This window comes from Scyliorhinus torazame, chromosome 19 (genome assembly GCF_047496885.1).
Source record: "Scyliorhinus torazame isolate Kashiwa2021f chromosome 19, sScyTor2.1, whole genome shotgun sequence".
In the NCBI taxonomy this organism is placed as follows: Eukaryota; Metazoa; Chordata; class Chondrichthyes; order Carcharhiniformes; family Scyliorhinidae; genus Scyliorhinus; species Scyliorhinus torazame.
The window spans coordinates 39,535,265-39,547,825 of record NC_092725.1 but is presented as its reverse complement, the minus strand read 5'-3'; the positions used below and the strand labels follow the sequence as shown (position 1 = coordinate 39,547,825).

The following is a 12,561-nucleotide window of genomic DNA, read 5'->3' as shown; positions in this document are numbered from 1 at the left end:
GTACAGTACTGGTGGGGATGGGTCTGTCACTGTATAACACTGGGGTACAGTACTGGTGGGTACTGGTCTGTCATTGTGTAACACTGGGGTACAGTACTGTTGGGGACAGGTCCGTCACTGTATAACACTGGGGTACAGTACTGGTGGGGACAGGTCTGTTACTCCATAACACTGGGGTACAGTACTGGTGGGGACGTGTCTGTCACTGTATAACACTGGGGTACAGTACTGGTGGGGACAGGTCTGTCACTGCATTACACTGGGGTACACTACTTGTGGAGACAGGTCTGTCACTGTATAACACTGGGGTACAGTACTGGTGGGGACGGGTCTGTCACTGTATAACACTGGGGCACAGTACTGGTGGGGACAGGTCTGTTACTCCATAACACTGGGGTACAGTACTGGTGGGGACGTGTCTGTCACTGTATAACACTGGGGTACAGTACTGGTGGGGACGGGTCTGTCACTGTATAACACTGGGGCACAGTACTGGTGGGGACAGGTCTGTCACTGTGTAACACTGGGGTACAGTACTGGTGGGGACGGGTCTGTCACTGTATAACACTGGGGCACAGTACTGGTGGGGATGGGTCTGTCACTGTGTAACACTGGGGCACAGTACTGGTGGGGACTAGTCTGTCACTGTATAACACTGGGGTACAGTACTGGTGGGGACTGGTCTGTCACTGTATAACACTGGGGTACAGTACTGGCGGGGACAGGTCTGTCACTGTATAACACTGGGGTACAGTACTGGTGGGGACAGGTCTGTCACTGTATAACACTGGGGTACAGTACTGGTGGGGACAGGTCTGTCACTGTATAACACTGGGGTACAGTACTGGTGGGGACGGGTCTGTCACTGTGTAACACTGGGGCACAGTACTGGTGTGGATGGGTCTGTCACTGTGTAACACTGGGGCACAGTACTGGTGGGGACTGGTCTGTCACTGTATAACACTGGGGTACAGTACTGATGGCGACAGGTCTGTCTCTGTATAACACTGGGGTACAGTACTGGTGGGGACAGGTCTGTCACTGTACAACATTGGGGTACAGTACTGGTGGGGACAGGTCTGTCACTGTACAACACTGGGGTACAGTACTGGTGGGGACAGGTCTGTCACTGTAACACTGGGGTACAGTACTGGTGGGGACAGGTTTGTCACTGTACAACATTGGGGTACAGTACTGGTGGGGACAGGTTTGTCACTGTACAACATTGGGGTACAGTACTGGTGGGGACAAGTCTGTCACTGTATTTATTTTTCAAATTTAGGGTCCCCAATTATTTATTTTTCTTCCAATTAAGGGACAATTTAGCGTGGCCATTCCACCTATCCTGCACATCTTTGGGTTGTGGGGGTGAAACCCACGCAGACACGGAGAGAATGTGCAAACTCCACACGGACAGTGACCCAGTGCCGGGATTCGAACCTGGGACCTCGGCGCTGTGAGGCTGCAGTGCTAACCCACTGCGCCACCGTGCTGCCCCGATCATCATTGTGTTACGGGGTTAGATGGAGTCGAGTTCTTACAATGTATACAGGAGAACTTTTTAGCTCAACATGTGGAGGGTCCAACAAGGGATGGTGCAGTGCTGGACATAATTCTGGGGAATGATGCTGGACATAATTCTGGGGAATGATGCTGGACAGGTGGTTGATGTGAAGGTGGGGAATATTTTAGTGATAGCGACCACAACATGGTGCAGTTGAATTTGTTCCGGACAAAGAAATAGACAAGGTGCAAAAAACGTTTTGGGATTGGAGGAGAGCGGAATTTGGTAAAATAAGGCAGGATCTGGCCAGAGTTGACTGGAAGAATTACTTGCGGGGAAACTAGCAGAAGAGCAGTGGGGGGCCTTCACAAAGGAAATGGGGAGGTTTCAGGCCCAAAATGTTCCCTCTCGGAGTAACAAGCCCAGAGAACCATGGATGGCCAGAGAGGTCCAGGATATAATGAGAAGGAAAAGAGGCTTTTAACAAGTATAAGGGGAGCAAGTGTGCAGAGGCATTCGTGGAGTACAGAAAATTCTGGATGGAGCTTAAGACAGCAATTAGGAGAGCAAAAAGGGGATATGAGAAACCTCTAGCTGGTAAAATTTAGGAAAATCCCAAGATATTCTTTAAGTATATCATTGGGAAGAGGATATCCAACGAAACGGTCGGGCCCATTAAGGACCAAGGGGCAATCTGTGGGTGTAGCCTGAGGACATTGATCAGGTGTTGAATGAATATTTCACATCAGTCTTCACCCAGGAGAATGAGAAGATAGTTCTGGAACTTGGGGCGAGAGAGACTGTCAGGTTCTTGAGCAAGTTGTCACAGGGAGTGACAAAGTATTGGAGGTATTGGCAGGGTTAAAAGTGGACAAATCTCCAGGTCCGGATGATTTGTGTCCCAGGATGCTGTGGGAGGTGAGGGAGGAGACGGCAGGGGCTCGGATCCAAATTTTTAATTCTTCTCTGGCCACGGGGGAGGCGCCAGAAGACTGGAGAACAGCTAATGTGGTCCCACTATTTCAGAAAGGTTGTAGAGATAAGCCAGGAAACGGCAGACCAGTGAGTCCCGTGTCAGTGTAGAGAAGCTATTGGAGAAGATTCTGAAGGAGAGAATCTGTCTCCGCTTTCAGAGGCAAGGTTTGATCAGGGAGAGTCAGCATGGCTGTCAGAGGGAGGCCATGCCCAACAAATATGATTGAATCTTTTGAGCATGTGACCAGGTGTGTCGATGAAGGTGGTGCAGCTGATGTAGTTTTCATGGATTTCAGCAAAGCCTTTGACAAGGTCCCACATGGGCGACTTAGTAAAGAAGGCAAATGCACCTGGGAAACAGGGTAACTTGACAAGGAGGATTCAAAATTGGCTGAGCTGTAGGAGACGGAGGGTGATGACAGACGGCTGCTTTAGTGACTGGAGCCAGTGTCCAGTGGCGTACCACAACGATCTGTGCTGGGCCTCCATTTATCATTTGTCATTTATATAAATGACATTGATGACTATGTGGGGGTTGGATCAGTACGTTTGTGGATGACACAAAGATTGGACAGTTAAGAACAAAGAATAAAGAGAGGTACAGCCCAGGAACAGGCCCTTCGGCCCTCCCAGCCTGCGCCGACCATGCTGCCCGACTAAACTAAAATCGTCTATACTTCCTTGGTCCTTATTCCTTTCATAGAATCATAGAATTTACAGTGCAGAAGGAGGCCATTCGGCCCATTGAGTCTGCACCGGCCCTTGGAAAGAACACCATGCCTCCACCCTATCCCCGTAACCCAGTAACCCCACCCAACCTTTTAGACAATAAGGGGCAATTTATCATGGCCAATCCAACTAACCTGCAGGTCTTTGCACTGTGGGATGAAACCGGAGCACCCGGAGGAAACCCACGCACACACGGGGAGGATGTGCAGACTCCGCACAGACAGTGACCCAAGCTGGAATCGAACTTGGGACCCTGGAGCTGTGAAGCAATTGTGCTAACCACTGTGCTACCGTGCTGCACCCTCTCAGCACAGTACAGGAGGCCCTCCTGCCCATCGAGTCTGCACCGACACATTCTAGCCTCAGCAAGTCAGCAGTGAATTTAACAGCCTTAGGTCAAACCGCCTCCCCCGACACCGCTCCACGTCTCCCCCTTGCTCAGGTTTCAGCTCCCCACACCCGGCAACCCCCCATTCCGCCCTGACCCTGTCCACAGCTGCCCAGCTGCTGGTGTTTGCTGGCAGAATATTCCTCTGGAGGTGGAGCTCCTTACCTGAATGTGGGCAGCGATATCGGAAGTCCTCTTTGGTGAGCAGGCACAGGGCTTTACCGTTCATCTCAAACATGTCGCTCTCCATCGGACGCAGGGAGTATTCATGTTCTGCCCACTTGAGCCACTGGGCCACATCCACCCGACTCCAGAAGACAGGCTGTAGGCCTAGTGAACAAGACAGACTCAGTCACAGGCACCAACTGGAGTCAGTAACTCAGCATCCACTGCCCACCTATCAGCCTGCAAGGGAGGCAGAGAGAGAGAGTGCTGGGGAGAGTGGGCAGTGGATGTGGTGGGGGGGGGGGGAAGACAGGGAGCGTGGGCAGTGGATGGGGAAGAGGGAGAGAGTGGGCAGTGGATGGGGGGGGGGGGGGAGGCAGGGAGAGTGGGCAGTGGATGGGGAAGAGGGAGAGAGTGGGCAGTGGATGGGGGGGGGGAAAGAGGAGGAGAGAATGCAGTGAAGAGAGTGGGCTTCTGGGAAGACCCTGACCAATAAATTCTGGTGGAGAGGAAACCCGAGACACTACACGTGTAGTCTCCCACCCGCCCCCCTCCTCTAACCTAATAATAAAACCCATTGGTCTGAGGTAAGTACCATATGTTGTTATTAACACTAAGAAGGTAAGTAAGTGATTTTTACTCATTTTTACTTTTGTACCTTTTTCAAATTGTGTGTGTGTTGGGGGGAAACTGAAGTGACATCACAGAAAAGCTGTGGCCTGAGTGGCTGGTTGGGAATCTACACTAAATTTAAAAAGAATTGAGCATTGGTAACTAATTAAACATAATTACTTAATTATAATTTAGAGGGGTATCTAAGCCAGAGATCGGAGAGTACTATATTTAGCTTTCGCATTTCTATTAGAAATCTAGTGCTAGGAAACAGATAGTTAACAGTAACTTTGAAATTTATTTTTAAAAATATTCAAAAAAAAAACTTTTAATTTTAATTTTAATTAATTGACGCAATGTCAGTTAGAGGGGTGCTGTGCTCTGAGTGTGAGATGTGGCAGGTCCGGGAGGCTTCCAGCGTCCCGGATGGCTTCATCTGCAGAAAGTGCAACCAACTGGAGCTCCTCACAGACCGCATGGTTCGGTTGGAGCAGCAATTGGATGCACTTAGGAGCATGCAGGTGGCGGAAAGCGTCATAGATCGCAGTTATGTAAATGTGGTCACACCCAAGGTGCAGGCAGAGAAATGGGTGACCACCACAAAGGGCAGGCAGTCAGTGCAGGAATCCCCTGTGGTTGTCCCCCTCTCGAACAGATATACCCCTTTGGATACTGTCGGGGGGGATAGCCTATCAGGGGAAAACAGCAGCAGCCAGAGCAGTGGCACCACAGCTGGCGCTGATGTTCAGAAGGGAGGGTCAAAGCGCAGAAGAGTAATAGTAATAGGGGACTCTATAGTCAGGGGCACAGATAGGCGCTTCTGTGGACGTGAAAGAGACTCCAGGATGGTATGTTGCCTCCCTGGTGCCAGGGTCCAGGATGTCTCCGAACGGGTAGAGGGCATCCTGAAGGGGGAGGGCAAACAGGCAGAGGTACATATTGGTACTAACGACATAGGCAGGAAGGGGCATGAGGTCCTGCAGCAGGAGTTCAGGGAGCTAGGCAGAAAGTTAAAAGACAGGACCTCGAGGGTTGTAATCTCGGGATTACTCCCTGTGCCACGTGCCAGTGAGGCTAGAAATAGGAAGATAGAGCAGCTAAACACGTGGCTAAACAGCTGGTGTAGGAGGGACGGTTTCCATTATCTGGGCCACTGGGAGCTCTTCCGGGGCAGGTGTGACCTGAGTTGCATCTAAACCGGAGAGGCATAAATATCCTGGCCGCGAGGTTTGCTAGTGTCACACGGGAGGGTTTAAACTAGTATGGCAGGGGGGTGGGCACGGGAGCAATAGGTCAGGAGGTGAGAGCATTGAGGGAGAACTAGGGAATAGGGACAGTGGGGCTCTGAGGCAGAGCAGACAGGGAGAAGTTGCTGAACACAGCGGGTCTGGTGGCCTGAAGTGCATATGTTTTAATGCAAGAAGTATTACGGGTAAGGCAGATGAACTTAGAGCTTGGATTAGTACTTGGAACTATGATGTTGTTGCCATTACAGAGACCTGGTTGAGGGAAGGGCAGGATTGGCAGCTAAACGGTCCAGGATTTAGATGTTTCAGGCGGGATAGAGGGGGATGTAAAAGGGGAGGCGGAGTTGCGCTACTGGTTCGGGAGAATATCACAGCTGTACTGCGAGAGGACACCTCAGAGGGCAGTGAGGCTATATGGATAGAGATCAGGAATAAGAAGGGTGCAGTCACAATGTTGGGGGTTTACTACAGGCCTCCCAACAGCCAGCGGGAGATAGAGGAGCAGATAGGTAGACAGATTTTGGAAAAGAGTAAAAACAACAGGGTTGTGGTGATGGGAGACTTCAACTTCCCCAATATTGACTGGGACTCACTTAGTGCCAGGGGCTTAGACGGGGCGGAGTTTGTAAGGAGCATCCAGGAGGGCTTCTTAAAACAAAATGTAGACAGTCCAACTAGGGAAGGGGCGGTACTGGACCTGGTATTGGGGAATGAGCCCGGCCAGGTGGTAGATGTTTCAGTAGGGGAGCATTTCGGTAACAGTGACCACAATTCAGTAAGTTTTAAAGTACTGGTGGACAAGGATAAGAGTGGTCCTAGGATGAATGTAGAGATATGGATCAGAAATTGGCTAGCTGAAAGAAGACAGAGGGTGGTGGTTGATGGGAAATGTTCAGAATGGAGTTCAGTTACAAGTGGAGTACCACAAGGATCTGTTCTGGGGCCGTTGCTGTTTGTCATTTTTATCAATGACCTAGAGGAAGGCGCAGATGGGTGGGTGAGTAAATTTGCAGACGATACTAAAGTCGGTGGTGTTGTCGATAGTGTGGAAGGATGTAGCAGGTTACAGAGGGATATAGATAAGCTGCAGAGCTGGGCTGAGAGGTGGCAAATGGAGTTTAATGTAGAGAAGTGTGAGGTGATTCACTTTGGAAGGAATAACAGGAATGCGGAATATTTGGCTAATGGTAAAGTTCTTGGAAGTGTGGATGAGCAGAGGGATCTAGGTGTCCATGTACATAGATCCCTGAAAGTTGCCACCCAGGTTGATAGGGTTGTGAAGAAGGCCTATGGAGTGTTGGCCTTTATTGGTAGAGGGATTGAGTTCCGGAGTCGGGAGGTCATGTTGCAGCTGTACAGAACTCTGGTACGGCCGCATTTGGAGTATTGCGTACAGTTCTGGTCACCGCATTATAGGAAGGACGTGGAGGCTTTGGAGCGGGTGCAGAGGAGATTTACCAGGATGTTGCCTGGTATGGAGGGAAAATCTTATGAGGAAAGGCTGATGGACTTGAGGTTGTTTTCGTTGGAGAGAAGAAGGTTAAGAGGAGACTTAATAGAGGCATACAAAATGATCAGGGGGTTGGATAGGGTGGACAGTGAGAGCCTTCTCCCGCGGATGGATATGGCTGGCACGAGGGGACATAACTTTAGACTGAGGGGTAATACATATAGGACAGAGGTCAGAGGTAGGTTCTTTACGCAAAGAGTAGTGAGGCCGTGGAATGCCCTACCTGCTACAGTAGTGAACTCGCCAACATTGAGGGCATTTAAAAGTTTATTGGATAAACATATGGATGATAATGGCATAGTGTAGGTTAGATGGCTTTTGTTTCGGTGCAACATCGTGGGCCGAAGGGCCTGTACTGCGCTGTATTGTTCTATGTTCTATGAATGTGCTAAATTGGGGGAAGGCTAATTATAACAATATTAGGCGGGAACTGAAGAACATAGATTGGGGGCGGATGTTTGAGGGCAAATCAACATCTGACATGTGGGAGGCTTTCAAGTGGCAGTTGAAAGGAATACAGGACCGGCATGTTCCTGTGAGGAAGAAAGATAAATACGGCAATTTTCGGGAACCTTGGATGACGAGAGATATTGTAGGCCTCGTCAAAAAGAAAAAGGAGGCATTTGTCAGGGCTAAAAGGCTGGGAACAGACGAAGCCTGCGTGGAATATAAAGAAAGTAGGAAGGAACTTAAGCAAGGAGTCAGGAGGGCTAGAAGGGGTCATGAAAAGTCATTGGCAAATAGGGTTAAGGAAAATCCCAAGGCTTTTTACACGTACATAAAAAGCAAGAGGGTAGCCAGGGAAAGGGTTGGCCCACTGAAGGATAGGCAAGGGAATCTATGTGTGGAGCCAGAGGAAATGGGCGAGGTACTAAATGAATACTTTGCATCAGTATTCACCAAAGAGAAGGAATTGGTAGATGTTGAGTCTGGAGAAGGGGGTGTAGATAGCCTGGGTCACATTGTCATCCAAAAAGACGAGGTGTTGGGTGTCTTAAAAAATATTAAGGTAGATAAGTCCCCAGGGCCTGATGGGATCTACCCCAGAATACTGAAGGAGGCTGGAGAGGAAATTGCTGAGGCCTTGACAGAAATCTTTGGATCCTCGCTGTCTTCAGGGGATGTCCCGGAGGACTGGAGAATAGCCAATGTTGTTCCTCTGTTTAAGAAGGGTAGCAAGGATAATCCCGGGAACTACAGGCCGGTGAGCCTTACTTCAGTGGTAGGGAAATTACTGGAGAGAATTCTTCGAGACAGGATCTACTCCCATTTGGAAGCAAATGGACGTATTAGTGAGAGGCAGCACGGTTTTGTGAAGGGGAGGTCGTGTCTCACTAACTTGATAGAGTTTTTCGAGGAGGTCACTAAGATGATTGATGCAGGTAGGGCAGTAGATGTTGTCTATATAGACTTCAGTAAGGCCTTTGACAAGGTCCCTCATGGTAGACTAGTACAAAAGGTGAAGTCACACGGGATCAGGGAGCTGGCAAGGTGGATACAGAACTGGCTAGGCCATAGAAGGCAGAGAGTAGCAATGGAGGGATGCTTTTCTAATTGGAGGGCTGTGACCAGTGGTGTTCCACAGGGATCAGTGCTGGGACCTTTGCTCTTTGTAGTATATATAAATGATTTGGAGGAAAATGTAACTGGTCTGATTAGTAAGTTTGCAGACGACACAAAGGTTGGCGGAATTGCGGATAGCGATGAGGACTGTCGGAGGATACAGCAGGATTTAGATTGTCTGGAGACTTGGGCGGAGAGATGGCAGATGGAGTTTAATCCGGACAAATGTGAGGTAATGCATTTTGGAAGGTCTAATGCAGGTAGGGAATATACAGTGAATGGTAGAACCCTCAAGAGTATTGAAAGTCAAAGAGATCTAGGAGTACAGGTCCACAGGTCATTGAAAGGGGCAACACAGGTGGAGAAGGTAGTCAAGAAGGCATACGGCATGCTTGCCTTCATTGGCCGGGGCATTGAGTATAAGAATTGGCAAGTCATGTTGCAGCTGTATAGAACCTTAGTTAGGCCACACTTGGAGTATAGTGTTCAATTCTGGTCGCCACACTACCAGAAGGATGTGGAGGCTTTAGAGAGGGTGCAGAAGAGATTTACCAGAATGTTGCCTGGTATGGAGGGCATTAGCTATGAGGAGCGGTTGAATAAACTCGGTTTGTTCTCATTGGAACGAAGGAGGTTGAGGGGAGACCTGATAGAGGTATACAAAATTATGAGGGGCATAGACAGAGTGGATAGTCAGAGGCTTTTCCCCAGGGTAGAGGGGTCAATTACTAGGGGGCATAGGTTTAAGGTGAGAGGGGCAAGGTTTAGAGTAGATGTACGAGGCAAGTTTTTTACGCAGAGGGTAGTGGGTGCCTGGAACTCGCTACCGGAGGAGGTGGTGGAAGCACGGACGATAGTGACATTTAAGGGGCATCTTGACAAATACATGAATAGGATGGGAATAGAGGGATACGGACCCAGGAAGTGTAGAAGATTGAAGTTTAGTCGGGCAGCATGGTCGGCACGGGCTTGGAGGGCCGAAGGGCCTGTTCCTGTGCTGTACATTTCTTTGTTCTTTGTTCTTTGGGGGGAAGAGTGAGAGAGTGGGCAGCGGATGGGGGGGGGGGGGGGGGGGGGGGGGGAGAGGGAGAGAGTGGGCAGTGGATGGGGGAAGAGGGAGAGAGTGGGCAGTGGATGGGGGGGAAAGAGGGAGAGAGTGGGCAGTGGATGGGGGGGGGAAGAGGGAGAGAGTGGGCAGTGGATGGGGAAGAGGGAGAGAGTGGGCAGTGGATGGGGGAAGAGGGAGAGAGTGGGCAGTGGATGAGGGAAGAGGGAGAGAGTGGGCAGTGGGTGTGGGGGGGAAGAGGGAGAGAGTGGGCAGTGGATGGGGAAGAGGAGAGAGTGGGCAGTGGATGGGGGAAGGAGAGAGTGGGCAGCGGATGGTGGGGGAAGAGGGAGAGAGTGGGCAGTGGATGGGGGAAGAGGGAGAGAGTGGGCAGTGGATGGGCGGGAAGAGGGAGAGAGTGGGCAGTGGATGGGGGGGGAAGAGGAGAGAGTGGGCAGTGGATGGGGGCGAAGAGGGAGAGAGTGGGCAGTGGATGGGGAAAAGAGGGAGAGAGTGGGCAGTGGATGGGGGAGGAGGGAGAGAGTGGGCAGTGGATGGGGGGGAAGAGGGAGAGAGGGGGCAGTGGATGGGGGGAAAGAGGGAGAGAGTGGGCAGTGGATGGGGGGGGAGAGGGAGAGAGTGGGCAGTGGATGGGGGAAGAGCGAGAGAGTGGGCAGTGGGTGGGGGAAGAGGGAGAGAGTGGGCAGTGGATGGGGAAGAGGGAGAGAGTGGGCAGTGGATGGGGGAAGATGGAGAGATTGGGCAGTGGATGCGGGAAGAGGGAGAGAGTGGGCAGTGGATGGGGGGGAAGAGGGAGAGAGTGGGCGGTGGATGGGGGAAGGAGAGAGTGGGCAGTGGATGGGGGAAGAGGCAGAGAGTGGGCAGTGGATGGGGGAAGAGGGAGAGAGTGGGCGGTGGATGGGGGAAGGAGAGAGTGGGCAGTGGATGGGGGGAAGAGGGAGAGAGTGGGCAGTGGATGGGGGAAGGAGAGAGTGGGCAGTGGATGGGGGTAGAGGGAGAGAGTGGGCAGTGGATGGGGGAAGAGGGAGAGAGTGGGCAGTGGATGGGGGAAGGAGAGAGTGGGCAGTGGATGGGAGGGGGGGGAAGAGGGAGAGAGTGGGCAGTGGATGGGGAGCAGAGGGTGAGAGTGGGTAGTGGATGGGGGGTAGAAGGAGTGAGTGGGCAGTGGATAGGGGAAGAGGAGAGAGTGGGCATTGGATGGGGGGGAAGAGGGAGAGAGTGGGCATTGGCTGGGTGAAGAGGGAGTGAGTGGGCACCGGATGGGGGGGAAGAGGGAGAGAGTGGGCAGTGGATGGGGGAAGTGGGAGAGAGTGGGCAGTGGATGGGGAAGAGGGAGAGAGTGGGCAGCGGATGGGGAAGAGGGAGAGAGTGGGCAGTGGATGGGGGGGAAGAGGGAGAGAGTGGGCAATGGATGGGGGGGAAGAGGAGAGAGTGGGCAGTGGATGGGGAAGAGGGAGAGAGTGGGCAGTTGGATGGGGGGAAGAGGGAGAGAGTGGGCAGTGGATGGGGGGGGGGGGAAGAGGGAGAGAGTGTGCAGTGGATGGGGGGGGGGAAGAGGGAGAGAGTGTGCAGTGGATGGGGGAAGAGCGAGAGAGCGGGCAGTGGATGGGGGAGGAGGGAGAGAGTGGGCAGTGGATGGGGGGGAAGAGGGAGAGGGGGGGCAGTGGATGGGGGGAAGAGGGAGAGAGTGGGCAGTGGATGGGGGGGGAAGAGGGAGAGAGTGGGCAGTGGATGGGGGGGGAAGAGGGAGAGAGTGGGCAGTGGATGGGGGAAGAGCGAGAGAGTGGGCAGTGGATGGGGGAAGAGGGAGAAAGTGGGCAGTGGATGGGGAAGAGGGAGAGAGTGGGCAGTGGATGGGGGAAGGGGGAGAGATTGGGCATTGGATGGGGGAAGAGAGAGAGTGGGCAGTGGATGGGGGGGAAGAGGGAGAGAGTGGGCAGTGGATGGGGAAGAGGGAGAGAGTGGGCAGTGGATGGGGAAGAGGGAGAGAGTGGGTAGCGGATGGGGGAAGACGGAGAGAGTGGGCAGTGGATGGGGAAGAGGGAGAGAGTGGGCAGTGGATGGGGGAAGAGGGAGTGAGTGGGCAGTGGATGGGGGGAAGAGGGAGAGAGTGGGCAGTGGATGGGGGGGGGGGAAGAGGGAGAGAGTGTGCAGTGGATGGGGGGGGGAAAGAGGGAGAGAGTGTGCAGTGGATGGGGGAAGAGCGAGAGAGCGGGCAGTGGATGGGGGAGGAGGGAGAGAGTGGGCAGTGGATGGGGGGAAGAGGGAGAGGGGGGGCAGTGGATGGGGGGGAAGAGGGAGAGAGTGGGCAGTGGATGGGGGGGGAAGAGGGAGAGAGTGGGCAGTGGATGGGGGGGGAAGAGGGAGAGAGTGGGCAGTGGATGGGGGAAGAGCGAGAGAGTGGGCAGTGGATGGGGGAAGAGGGAGAAAGTGGGCAGTGGATGGGGAAGAGGGAGAGAGTGGGCAGTGGATGGGGGAAGGGGGAGAGATTGGGTATTGGATGGGGGAAGAGAGAGAGTGGGCAGTGGATGGGGGGGAAGAGGGAGAGAGTGGGCAGTGGATGGGGAAGAGGGATAGAGTGGGCAGTGGATGGGGAAGAGGGAGAGAGTGGGTAGTGGATGGGGGGGAAGAGGGAGAGAGTGGGCAGTGGATGGGGGAAGGAGAGAGTGGGCAGTGGATGGGGGAAGAGGGAGTGAGTGGGCAGTGGATGGGGGAAGGAGAGAGTGGGCAGTGGATGGGGGGGAAGAGGGAGAGAGTGGGCAGTGGATGGGGGAAGAAGGAGAGAGTGGGCAGTGGATGGGG

General features: G+C 52.8%; 1 protein-coding gene across 1 annotated transcript in view; it reads right to left on the bottom strand.

Annotated features, from left to right (window-relative positions):
• Nucleotides 1-12,561, bottom strand: part of LOC140396094 (transcription factor ETV6-like) — a 140,138-nt gene that overhangs the window by 116,506 nt on the left and 11,071 nt on the right. The window contains exon 3 of the mRNA XM_072484205.1: nt 3,762-3,926. Within this exon, the coding sequence (XP_072340306.1) occupies nt 3,762-3,926 (165 nt within the window). The remainder of the gene's footprint in view (nt 1-3,761; nt 3,927-12,561) is intronic.